Here is a 26,703-nt window from a genome sequence, read left to right as displayed (position 1 = left end):
CAAATTTTTAAGCTGTAACAGATCTTTTTCCAAACAATGCAACACAAAATTCTTAAATAAAAAAAAAAAAATGGAGACAAATGCACAAATTTTTTTGAATAAAAAAATACAAGTAAAATATCAGGTAAACACAAAATTCTAAATTGTCAGGATTTCTTTCTTCACTTGCTCGCAGACTTGGTCATACACTTTGGGCATTCCAGTTCGGCTAAAATGTTTGTGGCCAGGTACCTCGTAATGTGGGTCAAATGTCTTGATCATATTCTTAAAGCCGTTTTTTCTCCACTGTAAGAAATGGCACCATGGTAAGTACACAGTAATGGCATTTGTGATATCAATCCACCGCTGACTGGTTTTCTCATATGGAGGCCTTTGGAAAAGCCTTGGAAAATATCAGTCTTCTGGTGTGTGGGGCCACCTTTTTTCTTTGCACTTGACTGACTGGGCATTTGTGGAAGCCGCAGTTTTTGGCTTTCCTCATATTCCAAAACGTGCTTCGTTTTGAGGTGATAAAACAAATTACTTCCCTCTCTTCGCTATTACTGTTACCCAGCAAAATCTGCAAATGATATTTTTCTGCTCAACATCCGACTGCTTAAACCCAAACCAGGTCCATATGACCGAGGTCGCACCGGTCTTCTTTATGAGCACCTCCTCCTCCTCCCCAGGTGTAAGCTCCATGCTTGCAGCCGCTGCCATGCTTTCGACCAAAACAGGCGCAGCTTGATGACATCATCAATATGCTCTATCGCGGTATGGAGGTATAGTCAAAATCTCCATACTGCGATAGAGCATGTTGCCTGTTGTCACTGCATATGCCTCACAGGTTGGATGTCAGAGGAGAAGGAAGGTGAAGAGAACAGGGTGGATGAAGAGGCGCTGGGTAGATATGATGTTAACGAGAGTAATGTGGAAGGAGAGGTGGATTTTAGGAAAAGGATGGAAATGGCTGCAGTAAACGTATTTCAGGAAGATGGAGGAACATGAAAGAGTGGAAAAGGGTGCACACAGGTGGACTACAACTTATACAAAAGGTGCAGTCTGAAAGAGAGTATGGTGGTGTCAGGCCACCACGTCAGCACTGAAGGGTAGCCTGTAGGATGACTTCATACATCAATTAAGTGAATGCAGAGCTAAGGACTAAATGGTGCACGTCAAAGAAAATAGTGCACAGAATTCCAGAACGAGTTTAGACAGTCTCTGCGTACCAAGGAAAAGTTACCAGATGACTGAGAAAGTACAGCTTTAGTGCTGCTGAGGGAAAATGCAAAGATGCTAAATGCTGGGGGAGATACAGGAGAGATGGAGGAAGATCTCAGCCTGGGCGTCTATTGTCTCATGTAGTCTGGAAGATGAGTGGATGACGGGGTGGGTGCAGTTTTCTCTGTGGTGGGGTCGGGTGGGCTGTCCCGGGCTCTGTGGGGCCGGGCGGTGCTGCTGAACTGGGCCCCAGTCCGGATGGGCCTGGGCCCCCTTTCCCTGGCGGGTCGTGGAGTATGGGGGTGCCTACTGGGGTCAGCGGGGGAGCTGGCCACAGAGAGGGGCCACTTGCCCCTCCCTTCCCTCCCTCCTCATCTCCAGCTGCCTCCCTCTTCCCGCTCCACCACAACCACCCACACATGCAGGGCCTTGGGGTAGGGGTGTGTCACCAGGGTACAGAGGAGGCTACCCCCCCTCTGTCCCCTTCTGGCTGCCTCTGCCTCAATTTTATCCCACAACTTAGACATTCACATTACTCACACTCTCATTACACATACATATAGGATCTTGGGGGTGGGCACGCTACACGGATTCCAAAAGACCATCAGGGTGTACACCTCACCCCTGGCGTCGTTGCCCACCTCTCAATTTTAAATACACGTAGACATTGAGGGCTAGCAGGAGGGACTATGCGCTTACCTGCTGCTCTCTGGCAGGTAGCTCCATGCCCTCCTGGGTTTTAAACGCACCTTTGAACACACATGCATCAACACTACATATGAGCGGGAGGAAGGAGGTTTGGAGTCTTCTCTCACCCCCATTCTCTGTTGCCTTTTGGGGCGGGGGGGCTAGGAGGAGGAGTTGGCCGTCCAATCGGGGTCTGGAATGTGGGGCCTCCCTGCTGCAGCCGAGTCGGGGCGGTCTGCTTCTCTCCACCCCAGGGAAGAGGGTAACACTACCTGGGTCTGTGTGCAGTTTCCCCCTCCAGGGGCAAGGGTACCTAGACCTGGGGTATACGCTTGGGGAGGGTGATCGTGTGTACAGTGTCTATTTATGTCTGTCTCCACCATAATTGCATATGAGAGCATGAGGGTGGGAATGGATGTTTCCCACTCTCATAGACAAAAACAAACAGGCACACACAGATGTGTGTGCCTGTTTGTTTATGTCTATATGTCAGGTTGGGTATCAGGCGCCACCTCTCTGCGGACATCACTCCCTTCAAGGTATGGAGGTCTATCTCCCCCCACCACTCTCCCTGCCGGTGGCGGACTCCCTCAGACATCGGTGCGTTGGTGGGTCTTTGTGTCTGGGGATGGGCGTCCAGGTACACACCAGCTCACTCCTGGTGGCTGCTTGTCGGGGCCTGGAGCCTGGGGCTTGCTCAGGCCCCTTTGGGGGTGGGGTGCCCTCGGCCTCTCGGCCTGGGGCTCGGTCACTCTGGCACAGCTGGCTGCTGGCAGAGCTCACGGGCGCGTCACTGCAACTCCCCCTGGCTTCTACTCCACAGCTGCTGAGTGAGCCCTCATCTGGGACTCTCCTCAGCTCTTTCTGGGACAGTGGCGCGGTTGCCCCTCCATTGGTCTTCCTTGGTCTCTTGTGCTCTGCTGGCCTCTGGATGTCTGGAGACTGGCTCTCCTCCATATCTGCTTCATGCCCTGGAGGACGGGGCTGTGGCTCCCTCCACTTCCTCTTCCCCGCTGTTTTTCTTTCCCTCTTTCTTTCTCCCTTTTCTTTTCCCCAGTCAAGTCTGTCCCGTGTTTAGCAAATGAAAATAAAATAAAATAAACAATAAAAGTAAAGGTGAATCAAATAGACCATTACGTCAAGGCTGGGATGGTCCATTTGGTAAAGTAAATCCGTTGGGCATCTTTCTTTGCCTTTAGACAACAATTCTGATGGCAAAAGAACCAAACGGGACAGGGGCAAAAAGAAAAATGCTAAATGCTGGCCAGCTGAAGCTGTTATGGGATACAGTCTAAATTTAATCTGCTGATGATTTTGCTTAGCTGACTGAAACATGTCCCAGAGCATCCACCATAGCTAGGATTACACACTTGAATTAGGATGGGGTAAGAAAACAGAAAGCCTGCAGATATACAGGGATGGTCATTTAGCGGCAGCATACAGAGAACAATAACGTACACGATTTCCACAGCCAGTAAAAAAATGTAAAGCACAATGATAGACAGCATTCAACCTGTTTAAGTCCTGGGGAGGTGCATTCATAAAAGGCAGATCACCATAATCCAAAAAAGGTTGCATATTCTGTGTGATATGAAATATTTGCTGCTTCTGCAACTGTGCTGAATCAGTCTGTTAGAGAATGTGGTGCAGAAGGTGGTGATTACCCAATTCAGTTCAATTGTATTCATACAGCACCAAATCACAACAGCAGCAATGTATATTGTAAGGTAGAGATACTACAATAATAAAGAGAAAACAGAGAAAACGGCAACAATCATGTGACCCCTGTGAGCAAGCACTATGTGACAGTAGGAAGGAAAAATCCCTTTTAACAAGAGGAAACCTCCAAAAGACCATGTGACCATGTGACCAGATGGGGGTTGGGACAGATGTTATCCCAGTGTCACCCTCCACCATAGCTGCAAATGTGTCCAGTTTGCTGGCAGGCACAGAACCAGCCTCCTCATCTGTTTATTGTCATCAACTCCAAGAAGACCAGAAAGCACAAAGGTGCTTGCCACAACAAAATGGTAGAAAATCGTCATGATTTTATTGCACACATCAAAGGTTCTGGAGAAATGGAGTCAGATCATCCTCTTGTTGTATGCAGCTACTGTGTTGCTTTTTCACTTCAGTCTGTTTTTGATGCAGATGTGCAGATACTTAAACTCCTCTGCACCAACTTTCTGTCTTAGGGCAAACACAATCGGTGGAATACTAATGCTTGACAGGGAGAAAACGAGGGACCGTCCCTCTTTTTTCAGTATCCATCAGTTAGTTTTCAATGTATCAGTCAACTGATTACATATTATTACATATTCATCACAAAAATCACAAAACTGGACCCTTCACCAAGATCTAGGTTTAAAGGAGTTAAGGTCGTGATGGAGAGTTAAAACCAGACGAAATGAATGCAGCAGGGCCAGATGTTGTTCTGCAGGCATGTAAGTGAAATCAGCCTATAGGCAGCCTCTAGCAACCTTCAGATTGGTATTTGTCATTATTTTTTTTAAATAGCGCTACAATAACTTGCTTGGAATGAAGCCAAGTGTTAATGACTTTCTGGATCAAACGTGGATCAAAGACTTTTTTTTAGATAAGGAACAAATTATAGCAAATACTGAATTAGCAGCACAGCTGTTCTCTGGCCTCGGGTACACACACTCTAAATTACTTTGCTGTTCTATTCTCCCCATCTCAGCGTGGATCCTAGAAAGTGCTTTAAGAGTGTCAGGCTTGGCTGGCTTCCATTCGATTTCCCCTGCGGGTCATCTATTGGCCTGGGGACGTGGTGAGCAGGAGCGCACAGCCCCGAGGTGATTAACGGAAGAGAAATGGCTGCAGCTTGCAGCATAAATCCAAAAGCGTTTCATGTGGAACATTGGTGCCTGTCAAGCTCTGAGGAATGGGTGAGGCTTCACCCAATCCGGCACTGAATTCCTCCCCCTCTGTGCATTTACTCCCACTTCACAGAGAAATGTTGCAACCCAAAAAATTCTAAAGGATTTTTTTTAATAAACCACAAAGAATGACAAAAAGCTACATTCACACAAACAGCAGAAGAAAAAGTAACAGAGGCTGAGACAGCTAGCGTGGAAACTTACCTGCCCTGGCTGGGGTAATTAGTGAATCCCATCTGCTGAACATCTGGCAAAAGAGTCCAACACCTTGAGCATCCCACTCAGGAAGTTTGACATTTAAAAGCCAGTTGTTTTTTGTCATTATATGACATTTTGTCAACTTTGCCAAAATCACAAATATGGCATAAACGCCAGCTGATGATTCTGCACATGAAAGCAATACATCCTCACATTTTAACACACAGGTCACCACTATGCTTTAGTTCACTTTAGACAACAAAAGCACTTGGATAGGTTTATGTTTTAGACTAACTCACAGCACTCACATCATTTACAACATCACATGAACAAAAGGAATTGAGCCATACTACGCCTGGACTTCATGCGCTTCAGGTCCATTACCACTGCTATATAAAGTAAAGCACCTAGCCATGCAGTCAGCCTTTAAACGAGACGAGGCAGCCTACAGAGAGGAAGTCCTGAAGCTGGCAGCCTGGTGTTCAGAAAACAACCTGGCACTGAACACTAAGAAAACCAAAGAGCTCATTGTTGACTTCAGGAGACACACCACCGACTTGGCCCCCCTTTACATCAACGGGGAGCGTGTGGAGAGGGTCCACACTTTCCGGTTCCTTGGTGTCCTCATCTCTGCTGACATCTCCTGGACAGACAACATCTCAGCGGTCGTCAAGAAGGCCCAACAGCGGCTGCACTTCCTGAGAGTCCTCAGCTGAACTCCAACCTGCTGCTGACCTTCTACCGCTCGTCCATTGAGAGCCTGCTAACCTACTGCATCACGGTATGGTACGGCAGCTGCACCAAAGCAGATAGAGTGAGGCTTCAGAGTGTGGTCAAGACAGCACAAAAGATCATCGGCTGCCCTCTTCCCCCCTGATGGACATTTATTCCTCCCGCTGCCTCAGCAGAGCAGCAAACATTATCAAGGACAGCTCCCACCCTGGCTTCAACATGTTCAGCCTCTACAGGTGCATCAGCACAAAAACCCACAGACTCAAAAACAGTTTCTTTCCCAAAGCCACAACCACCCTGAACTCACACATGCACCGATAACACAGCCTTCTTTTTTTTCTTCTCCTTTTCTCCCCACCTCCTCTGTGGACCACCACTGTGCAATACCAATTCTATGTGCAATAACCCAACTGTATATACACAACACTATTTATTACATATTACTTTTTTTTTAAACCGGCTTATATATTTGTGCATTTTATATATATATATATATATATATATATATATATATATCTTTTCACTCTGTTAATACTATTCATATGTATATAGCGCTGCAGAACCGTGCCCCCCCCCCCAGCATGTTTGCACTGAGTAGGAGATGCTCTGTACCTCATTGTACAACTGTATAGTGACAATAAAGGCATTCTATTGTATTCTATTCTATTCTATTCTAAAGACTTATATAAAAGAATGGGCTTGTTAGATTAAGTGTGATACTGTGATAGGATGCCACTGTTGCAACAAGTCAGTTTCTTCCCTGAAAGATTTAATGGTCAACTGTTAGTAGTAGTATTGCAAAACTGAAACTTTTACAAACAAACAAGCAGTTCATGTAGGTGAACAGGTGGTCCAGTACCTTAATACAGCAGGGGTCTCAAACTTAAATAAGCTGTGGATCTGTAGTCACATGTGAGTAGCACAAAAAACAAACAAATAAACAAGAAAACACCCACAGATATTTCCGAAAATGTAGCATTTTGTTTGTTTGCTTTTTATTTGGAATATTGCATAACAAGACCAAACTGCACGCGTGAATGCAAATTTTGCTCCGGTATTCAACGGTTGCTATGATCATGATGCTTCAGAGGAAAGGTTGCTCTGATGAACACTATTGTGCTCTAACAGCTTTTAAGGATTGTAAGACTTTTGGAAACAAAGCGACTGGACTTCTTTCAGTTTCTTGAAGACTTTTCAAAAAGCTTCTTCAGTTCTAAAACAAACTGGTGAAGAGTCCAAAGTATTAAAACCCTAGTGGGGCTTGTCCTTTCTGAGGGTTGTTGGCCTGCTATTAATCATGTGACTCATCACATTTCCTCTGGGGTGGCTGCAGTTCAGGAGGTAAAGCTGGTCATCTACTGATCGGAAGGGTGGTAGTTCATATGCAAATGATTATTACGTTTTATTTGTCAATAGTTAATACAGATGAGAATTTAAATTTACTTCAATCCAAAAAGTTAATCTGTATTTTAAGTAAGTAAGTAAAATTTATTTATATAGCACATTTCAGAGATAAAAACCACAAAGTGCTTCACAATAAGATCAGACATACAAGTTAAATTAATTAAAAGCCCGTTTGTATAAAAATGTCTTCAGCTGCTTTTTAAAGGAGTCAGTGGAGTCTAGGCAGCGTAAAGACAACGGCAGAGCGTCCCACAGCCTCGGTGAAAAGCTCGATCCCCACGTGTTTTAAACCTGGTACGTGGACCACCAGTAGCCTCTGACCTGAAGACCTAAGTGATGAAGCATGAGGTTTCAACAGGTCAGAGATATACTGGGGAGCTTCACCGTGCAGAGCTCTAAAAGTTACGACGAAAATTTACAGGCAACCAATGAAGAGAAGCCAAAACTGGAGCAATGTGTGACCTCTTGTTTGTACCAGTTAAAAGTCTGAACTGCATTCTGTACAGACTGAAGGCGATCCAGAGCTGGTTTGTTGAGACGCGTAAAAAGACCGTTACAATAATCCAAACGAGAAGAGATAAAAGCACGAATCATCTCAAGTTCTGCCTTTGACACCAGTCTGAGTTTAGAAATGTTTCTTAGATGATAAAAACTGTTCAACAAGTTGTTTAGAGTGTTTCTCAAGAGACATCGAACTGTCAAATATAACACCCAAGTTTCTGAGACTCGACTGAAATGAAGGGTCTAAAAAACTGATATTGCCTAATTTCTGAGAGCATGTGATCAGGTGCAATCAATTTATCAGTATGTGATGTAAGGTATTATCATTAAAATTATTAAAATGTAAAAAATGGCTTGCACATAGCTCATTAACTTTGCACAAAATCACATGATTCCATTATCTGAGCAAAATATTGATCCTCGTCTGCAGAGTGGTATATTTTTAGGGCTGGCATGGTTTGCAGTATTCAAGTGGTAGGGCCCAAAATGACATTTTTTCCCCACAGGAGCCCAAACCCCTGGCAGCACCCCTGCTTACCTTACATGGGATCAGTGGGAGAATTGGCTCGGAGATTGAGAAACAAAAACAAAACATGAAGTCAAGTAAGACAGCTGAAATAGGACAAAGCACCGAAGACAAAGGGAGCTCAAAGCACGACAGACATATAAGATAGAGGATGCGGTCACTAGGGATTAGGAGACAGAGGAGGGCGCCGCTGTTTAAACCACCACCCCCTGGAACAAAGACAAATTGGGCTACGAGCTCATCTGAGAGGCCTCCAAGTCTCTACCTCTCTGAGGAGGAAGCCGGTGTCTCCCAAGCATCGAAGTGAAAAACCCAACGCTGCTGCAAGAATTTAATGAGGAGGGCTCTGCGCTATTCTCTGCTCAGTTTGTGACACAACACCGAATGGCATGTAGCGATGTTCTTTCTTCTTTATTCATGCTTTTATCCCCACTGCCTACACAAGAAGAAATGGAGTGGCCCACTCAGGCTCAATGTTAGCATGCAAATGTGCAAATGCGAAAATCACCCTGCCTTGCACCCAAGCATGCTTGAACTGCACATAATGAAAAATAAACGGCTCCCTCAGCATCAGTACTATTATTATTAATAGTAGTAGCAGTAACAGTGGTATTGGCATTAGTGTTGGTTTGTTGTTGGGGTGCCGTACTCCTTCACACTGGGATGGTTACAAACGTTTTTTATATAAATGCAGATAATGGAAGTTGCAGTTTCTCTAAGCCCACAATAACTTTAAACAGATCACAGCCACATGTCTCAGTGGAGCAAGAAAACAATAAGGTCTTTGTAACATTTGTTCATTTTTGATCAAAGTAAAGACCATGGGTGGTCGTGAGACCGGAGCACAGGCAATGACTTTTGGATGGGAGCTGCTCATTTGACATTGCTGAGCAAAACTGCCTTTAGAATAAAATAAAATAGCCCTTTATTCTCACTGTACATGTACAATGAAATTGTGGGAAAACAGTTTCGGTTTGCGGTTTGTGTGTTGTTTAAAATGTGTGCAATTTCTTGCATTACAGATGGGAATGATGGCCAGCACTGCACGCATGACAGCCAGGCTGCCAGCAGCCAGGGCTTGGTTGCAGCCTCAGTCTCTGTATCTAAGCCAGCGGTGGCAGTTTGGTGGTGGTTTCATGAAATGATTCGATCATATTTCTGTTGTTCATGAGCAAAGTGCCTTTTTCATCACAACTTCTCATCATGATGCTGACACTGAGATTCAAACTGAATCCTAATTCTCACTAATAATTCACTTTTGTTCTCGTAAACTTTGTGAATGGAAATCACGGAAAATTATTTTGCGTGTGCAAACACCCAGAAGTAAGAAATGAAAACGGCTCGACCAAAAGAGGAAAAAGAAAAGAAAGAAGGAAAGTAAAACTTATGAAACAGTTATGTAAAACGTGAGGATTGGTGTCACTGTTACAGCAGATATATTCGTAACATGGTGGCAGCTGCTTCCATTCCACTGTCAGCAGGGATGACTGATGGAAGTGGAGTGAAGTGCACTTTACCACTAACAATGAGAAAGTGTTCTGGGAAACGCAGAAACACCCATGTGCACCTTTCACTGCTGCATCAGAGCGCTGTCACCGCTCCGGAGCGAGCGGGCACCCATCGAGCCTGACAAAAGAACACAGTACTTGAAAGTGGTGACGTGCAGCACAGTGGCAGTGGAGGAGGAACAAGGGCCAGTGGCCAAAGGAAACATCACCTGGCAGCCATCCAAAATGTCAGAGTCAAATCACATTGTGCTGCATCCAACACGACAACTTTGACTATGAGGGCTGAACTCTCTGTGACTTTTCAGGTGCTGTCGTCTTCTTCCCTTTTCTGGAGTCGTCAGCGGTCAGGCTTGTCCTCCACGCCAGCCGACAGACCGTCAGCGTGAGCTGCTGTTGCCAGAGCACAGGTTTGCACTGGTGCAGCATCTCGTTGTGCATCTTGTGCTGTCTCCATGTTGTTGTCTTCACTCTCTTGTTTGTTTTTTTCCCTTTATATTATTTTGGGCCTGTATGCAACCGCAGCCTTCCAGGGTGTCGCTGCATTTGCCAAACAGGATGGGACACAATAAAGAAAGAAGTGTGAGACTGGCTAATAGCTGGAGTGCTTTCATAACGTCAGTGAAAACGAAGCTACATGTTTTGATTGATTAATTCATCTTGTTGTCTTTTTTAGTAACACAGCTACCCACTGGACAAAATTCCCTAATGAGGTTCTACCTGTCACCTCCCTGTGGCTCCTCTGCATTATCAGGCCATGCCAGTTTACTTTCAAACCGCCACCATCATTGCTCTGCTCAAAGACCCCTTTGCAGATCCCGCTCTCTTACACAATTACAGGCCTATTTCCAAACGTCCATTTATCTCCTAAATCTTAATGAAAGCTGTAGTCTGGGGGAGAGTAACGTTTGATCAATTTCAGTGTGCTCTTCAACAGAATCACAGCAGCAACACAGCATTACTGGCAATTCTTCTATGCTTAGATAAAGATCAGTGTACCATTGTCACTGACAGATTACAGAACCGGCTTAGTACCTCACGCACTGTTGAAGTTCTAGTGCTTGGTCCAGAGAGTTTTACTAATGAGGTCAATGAGGTCATTGGCACCAACAATATCAAATCGTCTGCTGAGAACTTTGAGCTTATTTTTGACTAGAGATTGACTGATCCGACATACAGTATCGGTATCCTGACCTAAATGACTGGATTGGATATCAGGGAGAAATAAAAAATGCAATCCGATCCATTAAATTTCACAAAAGCACCTCACAAAACTTGCGACATGGCGTAACCCAGGTCGGAGCAGTAAGCGTTTGGAGCCTCGCTACGTGCTGCCAAACTGGCATTTCATCGGTATGAAAAAAAAAACAACGTTTGGACCAATGACTGTAGAAAACATGGACGACACGACAGCTCCCCAAAAATGAAGCCAAAACTTCTCTATCGCCCCCTGGTGTCTGGCTGCAGTATAGGTCATAAACCCCGCCTCCTCCACGTTAGTGGATGGGACTGGGGTCAGACTAAAATAAATTTATTCTCCTCAGATAATTTTTTCCAAAGATTCTTTCTTTTGTTTTCAATAGTTCTCATCGCGCTGATTGATGTTCAAGGGGTCTCCTCTCCCATACGTTTGACTCTAATTCCTACCGCGGTGATGTTAAATTGGGGTGAAACGTCATCATAAGAGCTTTGACTGGCAGCTGCAGTCACGGAGAAACTTGCGTATCTCTGTTCGGGAATAGCAGATAGAGCGTAGGCTCTGAGAGGAGGGCCAGCGTTTACGCTACGAAAACACGACCAAGTGTTTTAACCTGACAGCCTGAGGTGTTCTTCAGTAAACTGGACTACCCGACAGAAGGACCCGAGGCCCCGCTGCACTTTTTCGGTAAGTTAAACGTGTTTGTAAGCTAATCCGTAACTACCGTCCTTAGCTCGGTCCTGAGACCTAGCTAGCTAAGATGAGCACTTGGCTGTCAGGGTTCGTTTAGCTGTGCAGGTGAATGCATTTACTAAAGAAATCAAGAGAAACACTCCTAAAATGGCGGCGCGTTAGCTAGACGCACACTTCCCTCCTCCGTGAATCTTTGCCAAGACACCTAACGTAATATCAACTTTTGAAGTTAAACTCTAACGGTATCCGCGCTTAGGACTCTTTTATGTCGTCTGCACCAGGTAAATCGGGCAGGGGTCGTGGTAAACCCTCACAACCTAAAATTGATTTCGGACCAACTAAACAAAGTGGAAAAGCTAAAGCTAGCGCCATGTCAGAAGAGTCAATTAGCGCTGAAGAGGAAGGACCAAGTCACGCTCCGATTCTTGAAGCTATCAAAGACTTGAAAACCGACTTCTCCAACAGGTTTGACGGAATAATGGCTTCAATTGAGGGAGTGAGAAACGAGGTCGGAGAGTGTAAGGAGCATATTGTAAATGTCGAGACACGCATTTCCGATACTGAGGACACGGTCGATAGCCTTCAGAGAAAAGTCCAGAGTCTCGAAAAGAAAACCAGAGATATGGAGGACAAAGTAATGGACTTGGAAACAAGGGCCAGGAGGGCTAACCTGAGACTGGTGAATTTACCGGAGAAGGTGGAGGGAACGGATGCTTGCGCATTTCTGGAAACCTGGATCCCGGAGACACTGGACATCCCTCTGCGGAAATCAAAGCCATTCCTGGAAAGGGCGCATCGAATCGGCCCGAGAAACGACCCAAACGCCCCCCAAGAACACTGATCATGAAATTCCTGAGCGATAGGGATAAGGCAATGGTGCTGAAAGCGACCAAAATCAAAAAGCAAATACTCTACGAGGACAAACCGGTGCGTTTCTACCCGGACATGGCAGCCGGCATACATAAGATGCAGAAAGAGTTCGACTCATGAGACGACAGCTCCGCGGCATGGGGATAAGACACGGGATGCTTCTCCCCGCCAGGCTCCTAGTGACCTACAAGGATAAAACACTGACTTTTGGCAAACCGGAGGACGCAGAGACTTTCGTTACGCGGATCCAAGCAGAGCGGGATGAATAGCGATACGGATAAAGTTGGTAAAATAATTGAACGTTTTGCTTGGCAGCTAATTCCTGGGGCTACTGTGAACTGATCATTGAAATATATTCACACTGAACATCTGTACATGCCTCCGTTAATTTGTACGGGGGTTAAAGACGCTGGTGATTACCTGCATTGTGAGTATACCCCCCCCCCCTTTTTTTTCTTTTTTCTTTTTTTTTTTTTTCTTTTTTTTTGGGGGGGGGGGGGGGGGGATCGATTACTTTTTGTTTTCCAGGAGGACTCTCTGAGTTATAGTTACATTTAAATAGAGTTAAAGCACAGTAGACCCCTAACATTTAATTTATTTACATGAGTATATTTGGGATAGCAATAAATTCCTGGCAAAGCAATTATTATTTGTATGTAAAAGCTAACAATGGAGGGAGTGTTTAAGTTCAGGATAAGTCAATATCAATAATGTTGGATCATTCTTCAATAACTGTGGACTGGTCATTAGCATTACCGGAGTGTGTAGTAAGGAGAAGGGGAAACTGGCCCTTAGGTCAGAGGGGTTGTGTTCAATGGTTGATGCAGTTAGAAGCATCTGTGTTGTCTGCATTGTTTTGGTTGTCTAAAGGTACACTTCTATATACTAGCATGAGAAGATCATCTGAAAATTGCAGCTATGTCCAATGTTTTAGAAATTAAGATGACATCGTGGAACTGTAGAGGGCTGCAAAAACTTAAAAAAGTTAAACAAGTGATGAGAAGGTTAAAAGATATGCATTCCAAAATAATTTTTCTCCAAGAGACTCATCTAAATGTAAAGGATTCTGCATGCAGGAATCAATGAAACACTGCGTTTGTACACGTGTACACACATAGGGCAAGGCAATATGGCCAAAAATGTTTATCACGATATATATTTGAAAATTTGCGATAACGATATAACTGACGATATAATTGACGCGAGACAAAATACGTTACAACTCCACAAATTTATTAGTGCAAAAATCCCCCATCAATTCATTTTTTACTTAAACAAGCAGCTGTTTTTTATGTGTATTAATGCTATGTAAAAATTTAACAGTGCAAATGCAAATTCCTTGCTGACAATTTAACATTTTCAGTAGAAATGGGCTGAAATATCCTGAGCATAACCATGTATAATATCCACAAAAGTTAAAAAGAGGTGTTTTGCAACATGAAACTGCAGTGTGCCACATAAACAGGTCAAATACATATTTTTCAGACCATTTTGTGCACCGGATTATAAGGCGCATTAAGCAAAACAAAACAGTGGGATAAGTCAAACTTAACTCAGCTCATTCTTCTTGCTTCCTCCACTTCTGTACCATTGATTCATTAATGCTGAATTCTCTCACAGCTGCTCTATTCCCATGTTCTACTGTGTGACTGATAACCTTGAGTTTAAAATGGGCTTCATACGCATGTCTCTTAACAGGTGCCATTTTGGGGTCCTTATACACACAATGCGGTAATATTATGTTGACGCTAGAGCAGGGCGATATCACCAAAAATAAAAAAGAGGCCTCTGAGGCCGTCACAACTGCCCTGTGACAGAGGTTGTCTGAGAGAATATTGGGAGCAACAACACCATGAAGTCCAAAGAACACACCAGACAGGTCAGGGATAAAGTTATTGAGAAATTTAAAGCAGGTTTAGGCTACAAAAAGATTTCCCAAGCCTTGAACATCCCACGGAGCACTGTTCAAGCCATCATTCAGAAATGGAAGGAGTATGGCACAACTGTAAACCTACCAAGACAAGGCCGTCCACATAAACTCACAGGCCGAACAAGGAGAGCGCTGATCAGAAATGCAGCCAAGAGGCCCATGGTGACTCTGGACGAGCTGCAGAGATCTACAGCTCAGGTGGGGGAATCTGTCCATAGGACAGCTATTAGTCGTGCACTGCACAAAGTTGGCCTTTATGGAAGAGTGGCAAGAAGAAAGCCATTGTTAACAGAAAACCATAAGAACTCCCGTTTGCAGTTTGCCACAAGCCATGTGGGGGACACAGCAAACATGTGGAAGAAGCTGCTCTGGTCAGATGAGACCAAAATGCAAAAAGCTATGTGTGGAAAACTAACACTGCACATCACTCTGAACACACCATCCCCACTGTCAGATATGGTGGTGGCAGCATCATGCTCTGGGGGTGCTTCTCTTCAGCAGGGACAGGGAAGCTGGTCAGAGTTGATGGGAAGATGGATGGAGCCAAATACAGGGCAGTCTTGGAAGAAAACCTCTTGGAGTCTGCAAAAGAAGAATGGGCAAAGATTTCAGTCTGTAGATGTGCAAAGCTGGTAGAGACAAACCCTAAAAGACTGGCAGCTGGAACTGCAGCAAAAGCTGGTTCTACAAAGTATTGACTCAGGGGGCTGAATAATTACGCACACCCCACTTTGCAGTTATTTATTTGTAAAAAATGTTTGGAATCATGTCTGATTTTCGTTCCACTTCTCACGTGTGCACCACTTTGTGTTGGTCTTTCACCTGGAATTCCAATAACATTGATTCATGTTTGTGGCTGTAATGTGACAGAATGTGGGAAAGTTCAAGGGGGCCGAATACTTTTGCAAACCACTGTAAGTCAAACGTTACACAACTCATTCTTCTTGCATCATCTACTTCTGTACCATTGAGTCATTAATGTTGAATTCTCTCGCAGCTGCTCTATTCCCATGTTCTGGACCTGAAAACAGGGTTTGGTTTCGTTCTATAATACTGAACTTATTTATGACGGTTTGAACTTTGAGAGTGTTTACACAAGAGAGAAAAGTGTGAAAATGTTCATGCCTGTCTGAGAAAAGTGTGTAGTGAGGGGTTTTACAGCCTTAAAACATTTATAATAATTGTAAAAAATAAAGTTGGCTACTTTGCGGATTTCACCTATTGCGGGTTATTTTTAGAAGGTAACTCCCGCGATAAAGGCGGGACCACTGTATTGGATGGAAATTCACTCTAACTTCTCTCAGTCAAACAAACTGGCTGTTCTTTGGCAGCTTTTTCAGTTTTCAGGAGCGCAGAGCTGAAATAATGATGATGTTTCATTCTTGTGTTAGAGGGAAATCTTTTTAGTTTCTTTGCACCCTGATCTCACAGTAATGCATGATGTGCCCATGGCATGACATTGGTATGGTATCAGCATGCGGGGTATAACGTCAAACTTTGGACAGTATGCAATGATATAGTATGACAGAGGTAGAGGCAATGGTACCACAGTGGCAAAGAAGGGTAGAGGAGGAATGTGCTGCTTTCTGCCACACTAAGGGCTGGTTCTCAATTTTTGACTGATTTTTGAAAGTGCAGGTGTACGGCCATGCTGCTTTTTAATCAGCATTTCAATAATAAATGAGACTAGATTCCAAACAGGGACAAAAGCTGAGTTTTGTCTGTGTGATGACAGCTGTACTGTAGCATGTACGGTGCACGCTCAACGCTGGTACAAGCTGAGCACGTTGTGATGTCACAGTGGCTCATAACACTACCGGTTACCTTGGTTAATGTTTCATCCATCATCGCGTCACAAAGCTGACTTGGATCAGGCCATTTTTCACGAGTGAACTTTGTGATGAAATTTCAAAAATGAATTTAACATTTATTTGCATCTGTGTTTTAACTGTCTCATATTTTCTACATCAGATGTTTTTTGCAAATTGTTCCAGAAAAAATTTATCGTGTGATTTATCTGAGAAAAAAAGTCACACTAACGATAAAGTCTGAAAAATATCTGCTTCAGAAACATTATGGTGATAACAGCATGGGCAAGGAGAACATATGGCTCCTGCCGCCAGCAAACGAGACCTAGCAAAGCAGAACGAAAGCAGCAGAGATGGAGGGCTACACTGCAGGTGGAAATAGCTGCTACGGGCTGGATGGAGCTTCCTCTGGAAAATATACTGGGCAGCACAGCCCCTCCAAATAACCTGACGTAGAGCTAAAACTGTACAGGAGGAAAAGAATGGAGATCCTTTTGGAGCCAGCAGGACTGCTCTGTCCTTCCAGTCTACACTCCTTACTCACGTAGCAATCAGAAGAACAGCCTGAACAAGTGGACTCTGCAGTGGCACGCTCAGCCGAGCAGGCTCACAGCAGAATAAATGATGCTGCACACTTGGCCTCCCTCACCACATTCTACAGATATCATTAGTGCCTCTGCGCTTAATATCATTATTGCTATTGTTATCATTATCAGAACTATTTATCTGTAGTCCCCCTGTGTGCAGCGAGCAGCACACTTTCCTGCTAAAAATCAATAGTGATTTAAAGAGGATGCTTCTTCTTCTGTCCTCATTAATCTGGCTCCCGATGCCTCTCCTGTTGCTACCTCCTCATGACAAAACCACATCTACCAACTGCCTGACACCACCCCTGCGCGCACACACACACACACACACACACACACAGAGCAGTATCTTTTAATCAGTCTATTAAGGAGAGCAGGGGTGCCGTGCTGATGATAAAGTGACCTGTGAGCCGGTGTGCGTTCCCCACTCCGGCCACAGCAGAGGACAGATAACAGCTCAGTGAGCACCAAGATGATGATGATGATAATGTTAGAAACCCAAGGCCACGGAGCATATCCAGCCCCATCCTAAATGTCAGCCGTCTTCCTGCATTACTGTGACTACGAGGCTTGTGACACGCAGGCCTGCCTACAGTTATGAGCCTGGCCCCTGTATTTTAGTATTTATTTATTTATTGTCATTGTCAAGAACAATGAAATTGCGTTTGGGGCTTCCATACAACCCCAAAAAAAAGAAGAAAATAATAAATACCCCTTAAAACCCAAGTGTACATATTTAACCCAGTGTGACTCCAATGCAATAAGACAATCCTTAGCAATAATGTTCGTAGAAATTCAGACAAAGACCTGAGAAACATGACAAAATACAACAATGCAACCCATTCAATATTATTGTACTGTGAGATATGATATCAGATATGATAGTTATCTATTTAAGAAAGAGGGGGGGGGGGGCAGGAGGGGGAAGAGAATAAAGATATGATGCACCAATGCAGACCAGTTCATTGCTATTAAGAAGTTGGATATGGTTATTGTCCGTGAGAGGGGGGCAGAGAGTTCAGGAGCCTCACAGCCTGTGGATACAGGCTGTTGGCCAGTCTGGATGTTCTGGCCTGTATAGACCTGTACCTTCTCCCTGAGGGCAGCAGATGGAAAAGGTGGCGCGCAGGGTGATGTTGGTCCCGCAGGATACTGTGCACCCTCCTCAGACAGCGAGTGGGGAAGATATTACTGATCTCTGGCAGACTTGTTCCAATAATTCTGCCAGCTTCTTTCACCACCCGCTGGAGTGCTTGCTGATCGGCCTTGGTGCAGCTGGGGAACCACACTAGAAATCCATACGTCAGAACGCTGCTGATGGCACAGTTGTAGAAGTTCAACATCAGAGATCTGGGAATGTGTGCGCTCCGCAGTCTCCTCAGGTAGTAGAGGCGCTGTTGGGCTGAGGACTGAGGTGATATGGTTGCCCCAGGACAGGTCCTCGGTCACAGTTACCCCCAAGAATTTAAAACTGCTCACCCTCTCCACCGCCTCACTGCCAATGAAGAGAGCCAGATGGTTGTTATGGCCCCTCTTCCGGAAATCTACAATGATCTCCTTGGTCTTTTTGGTGTTTAAGACGTTGTGAGCATATCCACTGTGACAGATGAACGGAGAGTTAGAGAGGAACGAGATGGAGATAGATGGAGGAGCAGGGGGTGGTGCTTGTGGGAAAGGTGTGCTAGCTTTACAGATGACAGTGACTCTTGTGTTTCTCCCTGTCAGCTTGCAGAGAATGCATCAGGCTAAAGGACCAACCGACCTCTGTGTGTTTGGTTAACCCGGGGCTGACGGGTGGCACCGTGACGGGGTGTGACAGTGCACACCACAGATGGGAAAGCAAACGTGGTGCCCCGTGTCAGCAAGCAGACACCCTGCAGTGACAGCCACTGCTCTCAACACCCCAACCAACAGAGAAGCACAGCGAGCACATGTTTGTGGCTACAAACAGCCCACTATGAGGGCGAGGGGGCACTGACAGCACTCAGGTCAGTTTTGCAGACATAACAGCACAAAGTACGCGTGCTTCTGACGGTGCCGCTACACACTGGACGAGCATTGTAAGAACTAGTGAACGGACACGGGACAAGTTCTTTCTATCCAACATTCTCACACATTCACACTGGATGGGCGTGATACTTGCTGCGAGTATCACGCCCATCCAGTGTGAAGCAGCCAGGGATCGAACCAGCAACCTTCAAAGCTCTCGTTCCTGAGCCACAGCCACGCCCACTATAAGGCGTGACAGAGTGATCTGTCTGTGACAGGACTGTATTACAACCAGGATGTTGAAGAATTTTGAATTTGTTTGCACTTTCCTATTTGAACTCCTGGATGTATTTGCACAGAACTCTGAGGAGAAGCTCACTGTGTTTCTCATGTTTAGATCATTTGCTGCTCTGTGGGGTTTCGGCTGATTTCACAGACACTGGCGTGATCCACGTTTGCATGTTTCTCCGTACAGCTAATGGGAAAGTAAGCAAGCCAGAGGCTGTCAATGCCGATACCCAGCAGGACAGCAGCTCATCTCTGTTTCTACTGCGTCTGTCAGCCATTCGACAGCGAGCCGCCACCTTGGGCTCACTATCATGACAGCTGCATGGGTCTGAGTCGAGAGCCGGTCAAGCAGAGACAGAGAACAGACAGAAACATATTAGCACTGTGCACATTTTCACACGCTCCATCCTTAGATCCACAAAAAGGAGACGGTTTGTGATTGCAGGACGAGTTATTATGTTTGAGAAGACAAAGCATCACGCAGCTAATTTTGACTTTTGTCAGATAAATACGTTTCCTGGCCAGATGTCACACACCCTGAGACTTTCTTTTTTTAGCTTCAGTATTTCCTCTGAGCAGAAACTGAATCTTTGTGTTTTCAAGGAGTCCAAGTATACGTTCTCCACCAGTGGGTCAGTGGGTCCCTCTCACTCTCCCTGCACTCTGCTTTTCTCCGGATCTGTGATCAGATTGTGATTGACATGAGCGTCTGAGATAAACTTTAACTTTCTACGTCTGAAAATCCGTCAGTCGCTCCCAAAGTGTCACTAGCACTGGTACGGTTTGTTCGAGCAAAGGCACGCTACTGCTCAGTACAGCAGTCCCAGAAACTCTCCCGTGAGTGTGTTTTGTGATATCTGACACATCAGAGCTAATGTAGTTGAGCTTGAAAGTAGGCTAATACTGTCTACCACTGACACTCCCACACACCTTACCAATCTGAGCCATAGTCTCAGTAAACCTCATCACTCGGGCAACTCACACATGGACTCTTTTCTTTGCACTACGTCTGAGCACTTTGCAACTATTTTGTTCTCAATTGTGTGCTTTTCTACTATTTCTACTATATTTCTCCTGCTTGTCATTTGCTGCTGTCTAATAATGTGCATGAGCACCCACAATTTCACTGTACACGTACAATGATAATAAAAGGCTATTTCAGTCTATTCTTTTTTAACTAGCAGCTCTGAAAACGTGTCATATCCACAGACGGCCACAGGACTTCTACATCAGCCTGGCTCCTCAGGGTGGGGGTCTGGGAGCCAAACAGAGTTTACTGTAAGGTAAAGGGCCCAATGGGGTCAGTGGTTTTCTTCTCATGGCAGGTTATGTGAAAAATGTGTGTTCACCCATAGCATTACGGGGATGTGACTCAACACAGCATAAATGCTGCACTTTGAATGTGGCCGCTGGCTTCTTCTTTGTCATGTTACCTGCACACTGTGGGCCCTTCCTTGACACTACAGCATCCAAGCGTGCCACAGGAAATGCCTTTGTTGACATCCCATGATACAGGTACGTATCGGCATATACCATTATCCAACATCTTTCAAACGTAGGTACACCTTCTGGTGCTGAACGCCTGCAAACAACAAAGGCTCGTTGCTTTGTTAGATATTACTGCATACAAGTGGAATACGTGTGAGCCTTTTGTGGCTGAGTGGGTGGTAATTACACATCTATAGCTTCTGTTGGGCTGACAGCCCGGAAAGTGTTGAATGTCTATTTGCAGCATCTTCCACAGTCGAAAGAGTGCAGCGTGGTCAAGGTCAAATTCGATTTGTGGGCTTTATTTCTGAATGTGATCACACACTTGTCCTCTTCTACCTTTGAGAAGACAAAGAACAATCTGTGGTACAAGTATTGCTTCCTAACAAGTGAAGGGTTTAGGTCCGGTGTTGGAGGTGAGGGTAAAATTGCCTCATAGAACAGCTGGAGAGGCCTAATAAAAAGACAGAGCAGGACATTTTCCACCGTTCACTGTAAAGCAGGCGTGCAGTGTTACAATCAGGTGCTGTGGGTCTAGTGTCAGCCCAAACACAGACATCAGGTCTGCCTCCCCCACACAGATTAGAGCCTCACTGCAGTGGGGCTGTGTGAACGCGTCACAGCCCCACTGTCTCGCTCCAGGGTGAGCCGGCAGGTAACAAGCCATCACATCATCACATCCAAGCCAAACCGAGCCCACTCTGCTGGTGTGGACAGGTGAACCGAGTTCCTCCAGCAGACGGAGCGCGGGGTTGTAACGCTGTGCTAGGAGTGTGCGTGAAGGGACACAAACAGGTCACGGACCAGAGACAGACAATTATTCAGTGAATAATTGTGGTCGTGTGTGGAACAGAAAGCCCGTGTTGGACGTGTGCGGATGAAACTTACCGGGATGACTGTGGGCCCCACGGAGCACGAAGGCTGCAAACACGAGAGGTAAAATCCAGCAACAGCACGACCGCAGTAGTGTCCACATGGCAGGGATGTGCGCGTCCACATGCATACAGCACCCACGAACAACTGTTGACTCTCCGTCCTCACCGTCCACTCAGTGACCGCGCAGCAGGCAAGATGCAGGCGGACGGACCCACAGAGGTCCACACTATTCCCTTCTTATCATACCACTCGCGCGGACGCTGGTGTCTCCGGGAAAGCGCGCGTGTGCGTGTGCACGCAGCTCCTCAAAGCGTTCTCTGGCTTGTGTGGCTGCGGCGGTGGAGGTAGCGCTGTTTAGGCACAGGGACAGAGAACAGTCGGCGCTGGAGCAGCGGGGAGGGTAGCTTTCATCCCTCCACCCATCCACCAAGTAACAAGCGAGCCCTACTCTGCTACACGCTTCAAACGGCCAGAGAGAGAGAGAGAGCGGTCAGTCCTCTGGATCCTAGCGCCGGGGAGGAAGCGCGCACTCTGAGCACACGCACAGATAATTAGAGATGTTCCATCTCCACAGCTTCGGTGTGTGTTCACAATTAAAGGATTGCACCTCCGCCTCAGGTTTGTCTTGGAATGAGTGCAGCGACCGTGGTTATTCAAACAAAATTAACAAAGCCTTGAAATTATAGAACGCTAGGACCGCCGTAATGAATGAATTAAATACACCATTAAATAATTATTTAAATGTGTCAATAATTAATTGAAATTGAAAATAATTAATTAAAATGGGAAATAATTAATTAAATAAATAAATATTTTTGACACATTTAATTAATTAATTATTGACACATTTAAATAATTATTTAATGGTGTATTTAATTCATTCATTTTGGCACACTTGATTCCTTCAGGTCTCACCATGAATTTATTTTATCTGTCAGCCTCACCCATCAAACCCAGGGGGCGGGGTTAACACTGATCGAGTCAAAACCATTGCTTTGGCCTGGTGGCCGTTGTTTTTAAAAGGCGTTTCTGCACACCAACAACCGGCATGTGGAAACGAACAGAACTGAACTTTGAAAAACCCTGTTTGTGTGTCACCAAATACCGCTTTAATACTTTTTAGCTGAGAATGTAGTGGTTTAATCTTAGATATCTGGTCGGTTTGTCAAGATACAGCCTCTTTGCAAAAGTGCTTCGATAATTTCGGAAATGTCTTCCCAGCCCAGTCTCAGGGCAAAGCGTGGGATAGACCCACTCGCCTCCCAAGCAATCGAGCTGTTATTAGCACCGACAAAGCGCAGGCCTGGTACACAGCTGTACAGCTGTAACCCCCGCAGTATGGAACTCCAAAGTGTTCAAAATTAAATAAATAAATAGGTCAAGATGAAATAAATAACTATGTGAATAAATAAGACACAGATATGTAATGTGAGAATGATATTGTGAAATCATGGAACACAAAAAAATGCTCATTATTGTGAAATATATTACATTCTGCTATACAAATTTACTTATTATTGTGAAATATTATTTCATGGTCATTATTTTTCACAATAATAGAGATTATTCCTGAGGCATTTTATTTATTTCCAGCCGTTTTTATTCCAAAATGACCTTTTTTCAAAGTCAGTCTTTATTTCAAAATCCCGTTTTTCCCAGTGGCCAATTGTGCACTGCTGGCACGTCTCTGCGCAGAAAAAAATCTGCGTTGTGCACAAAAAAAAATCTAACCTGAATTGAAATTACAGTAAATACATTAATAATTCTGTTTGGCAGTGTCAGTCAGTGACTGGCTGCTCCAGTATGGGATTAGAACGATGCCACCTTATCCCACAGTCCAGCCAATCACGCGATTCACATTCGTATATACGCAGCTAATCAACATCGCTGACAGGCTATGACAGCGTCCTTATGCGCCCACACCGGTGTTTTAGCGAGCAAAGCGGCTGATGTGGAGTGAAGCCACGTTAATGACAACGACTACAACCACTGGAGATCTGAGCAGGACAGACGGAAGAATTGATGGAAAAAGTGTGGACTTTATACCAGTTTTTAAATTGTGACCAGAGTTATGATAAAAATATCTGCAATGTTTGGTTTTCTTCCTGAATACTGTCGTTGTTTATATTTACTGCGGGAAGAAACGGTAAAAACTGCGTTTTATAAGAAAAACGCTGGAAATCACTCTCCGCCTGTGAGCAAAAACAAAACCAAAAAACCCCGCCCTTTCCTATTGGTCAAAAAATGTACCATGTTGACCAATCAAAACATGACATTTAGTTGTTTAGGGAGGGGGGACGTTTTAGGAGTGACGGCGGCTGGCTGCCTCTGCCTCAATTTTATCCCACAACTTAGACATTCACATTACTCACACTCTCATTACACATACATATAGGATCTTGGGGGTGGGCACGATACACGGAATCCAAAGTACCATCAGGGTGTACACCCCACCCCTGGCGTCGTTGCCCACCTCTCAAGGTTAAATACACGTAGACATTGAGGGCTATCAGGGGGGACTATGCGCTTACCTGCTGCTCTCTGGCAGGTAGCTCCATGCCCTCCTGGGTTTTAAATGCACCTTAGAACACACATGCATCAACACTACAATGAGCGGGCGGAGGGAGGTTTGGAGTCTTCTCTCACCCCCATTCTCTGCGACCTGCTGGAGCGGGGGGGCTAGGAGGAGGAGTTGGCCGTCCGACTGCGGTCTGAAGTGTGGGGCCTCCCTGCTGCTGCGGAGTCGGGGCGGTCTGCCTCCCCCCACCGCAGGGAAAAGGGTAACACCACCTGGGTCTGGGTGCAGTTCCCCCCTCCAGGGGCAAGGGTACCTAGACCCGGTTTGTAGAGTACGCTTGGGGAGTGTGATCATGTGTACAGCGTCTCTTTATGTCTGTCTCCACGTGAGCATGAGGGTGGGAATGGATGTTTGTGTAATGGATGTTTGTATCTGTGTGTGCCTGTATGTCTGTGTCTATATGTCAGGTTGGGTGTCAGACGCCACCTCTCTGGGGACATCTCAGGCCCTCCAAGGTTTGGAGGCCTATCTCCCCCTACCACCACTTCCCCTGCCAGTGGCGGACTCCCTCAGACATCGGTGCGTTGGTGGTTCTTTGTGTCCGGGGGTGGGCGTCCAGGTACACGCCGGCTCACTCCTTGGCGGCCGCTTATCGGGGCCTGGAGCCTGGGGCTCGCTCGGGCCACTTCGGAGGTGGGGTGCCCTCGGCCTCTCGGCCTGGGGCTCGGTCACTCAGGCACAGCTGGCTGCCGCCAGAGCTCACGGGCGCGTCACTGCAACCCCCCCTTGGCTTCTGCTCCGCGGCTGCTGAGTGAGCCCTCATCTGGGACTCTCCTCAGCTCTTTCTGGGACAGTGGCGCGGCTGCCCCTCTGTTGGTCTTCCTTGGTCTCTTGTGTTCTGGGGGCCTCTGGATGTCTGGAGTTTTGATCTCCTCCATACCTGCTTCATGCCCTGGAGGACGGGGCTGTGCCCCCCCACACCCTCTAGCAGATTATTACATGAAGGAACCTTTTAAAAACAAGCGCATCCATGCTCACAGGTGTACACACGGGTGATCACACCCACAAACTACACCCTTTTTGGCTCCTACCTCAAAGCACACTGTGTTCTGTTGATCTTATGTGCTGCACAATAATGTTTAACATTTAGTATTTACTGTCATATTCCCATATATCATTGTGATGTTGTTTATTCTATTACTCTTGTTCTCTTCTGCTTGTTTTCTTTTTTCTTTCTCAGCAGGTGATCCAGGTGATTGATATATGCATTTTTTATTTCTTTTTTTTTCTGCTCATTCTGTTGGTTTTTGTCTTTTGCCCTTCTCCCCCGTCCCTCTTCTCAGCTGTTTCTCTTTCCCTCTTTCTTTCTCCCCTTCTTTCCCCCAGTCAAGTCTGTCCCGTATTCAGTAAATGAAAATAAAATAAACAATAAAAGGTGAATCAAATGGACCATTACGGCAAGGCTGGGATGGTCAATTTGGTAAAGTAAATCCGTTGGGCCTCTTTCTTTGCCTTTAGACAACAATTCTGATGCAAAAGAGCCAAACGGGACAGGCAAAAAAAAAAAAAAAAAAAAAAAAAAAAAAAAAAAGAGTGACGGCGGTGTTTTGAGATGTGAGAGATTTGTGACGTTTTGCACAAATCTTGTGTAGTTAGTGTGTAGTTAGTGTGTAGTTAGTGTGTAGTGTAGTCAACAGTTTTGTTGTGTGTGTCAGAACAATGAGGCGCCTGCTGAGTGTTACAGGTGTTACAGCAGTGATACGTCTGCTGTTGTCAGGCCTGCAGGTATCAGGCTGTTGTTCTCCTTCATCTCATAGTGGACAGAAATTATTTTTTGGAGCGGCACAAATAATTTGATGCAGAACAGCTGATTGTTCTGTAAATAGTTTGAAATAGTTTAAAATGCCTTGGCTGCATTTTTAGGTAAACATGTTTTGAAGGAAGGAAGGTTCAGGGCTGAAGCAATCAGCATCATGGGCTCATCCGGTTAGAATAAGAAAAAGCAGCCATCTAATTCAGAATTATTCTCAGGGTTCTCCTTTTATTCTCAACTCAAATCAATAAGGCAAAGAAGGAAGGAAAGAAAGACACACATGGACTGCTCTCTCTAAAAAGGACATAAAGTATGATTTAAGTAACTCAAAATGATACATGAACTCAGGAGACTCAAAGAGAAACTCACCTCAGCTGCCGCCCCATGTGGGAGTGAAGAAAGAGTGAGGGGTAGGTGAGTGCAGTCCTTATATACTGTGTGACATATAATGTGTGACAGGTGAGTGCAATTAAGGCCAAGCACCACACCCAATCAAAGGTGAGGAAAAGAAACAAGGTGCATCTGGTGAAGTGAATGTGCTAGAAGGTGAGCCTTTACAACAGCCGCCCCCATATTTCTACTGAGAAATATGTTCAAAGGATCAGAGATGCTCCTTTCACAAAGCGGGGGCAGAAGAATCAGACATGCTACAGGTCTACTATAGGTCCAGGGGGTCGACCTAGAGGTCGACAATGCAGGCTAGACAGTTCAGGGGGCCGACCATGTAGCCAGCGGTGGCGGCAAAGCAGGTCCAAATGCCAACCACCTGGGATGCAGCGGCAGGCCCAGACCTGCAGACCGTTGGGCAGTTTTGCAGGTGCTGGGGGCAATGTACGGGGCTTGGCAGAGGCAGGACCAGGTGATGCAGGAGCAGGCAGCGCCCTGACCACTGGCGGAATGGCAGCCACAGGCGGTGGAACTGGTGATAGTGGCACTGCCGGTGACGACATAGGTACTGCTGATGGTAGAGTATGAAGTGGCTGAATGAATTC

At 45.5% G+C, this 26,703-nt stretch overlaps 1 protein-coding gene across 1 annotated transcript in view; it reads right to left on the bottom strand.

Annotated features, from left to right (window-relative positions):
- Positions 1-21,822, bottom strand: part of LOC146573573 (receptor-type tyrosine-protein phosphatase gamma-like) — a 368,884-nt gene extending 347,062 nt beyond the window's left edge. Inside the window, exon 1 of the mRNA XM_085272820.1 lies at positions 21,393-21,822. Coding sequence (XP_085128946.1) covers positions 21,393-21,507 — 115 coding nt within the window. The 5' untranslated portion in view covers positions 21,508-21,822. The remainder of the gene's footprint in view (positions 1-21,392) is intronic.
- Positions 21,823-26,703: the final 4,881 nt, after the last annotated feature.

This window comes from Mchenga conophoros, linkage group LG5 (assembly GCF_057382185.1).
Source record: "Mchenga conophoros isolate Kocher_MC1m ecotype Shallow Benthic linkage group LG5, M_conophoros_male_GT1.1, whole genome shotgun sequence".
NCBI lineage: Eukaryota > Metazoa > Chordata > Actinopteri > Cichliformes > Cichlidae > Mchenga > Mchenga conophoros.
The sequence above is the reverse complement of the archived record's forward strand: the minus strand, read 5'-3'. Positions and strand labels throughout refer to the sequence as shown.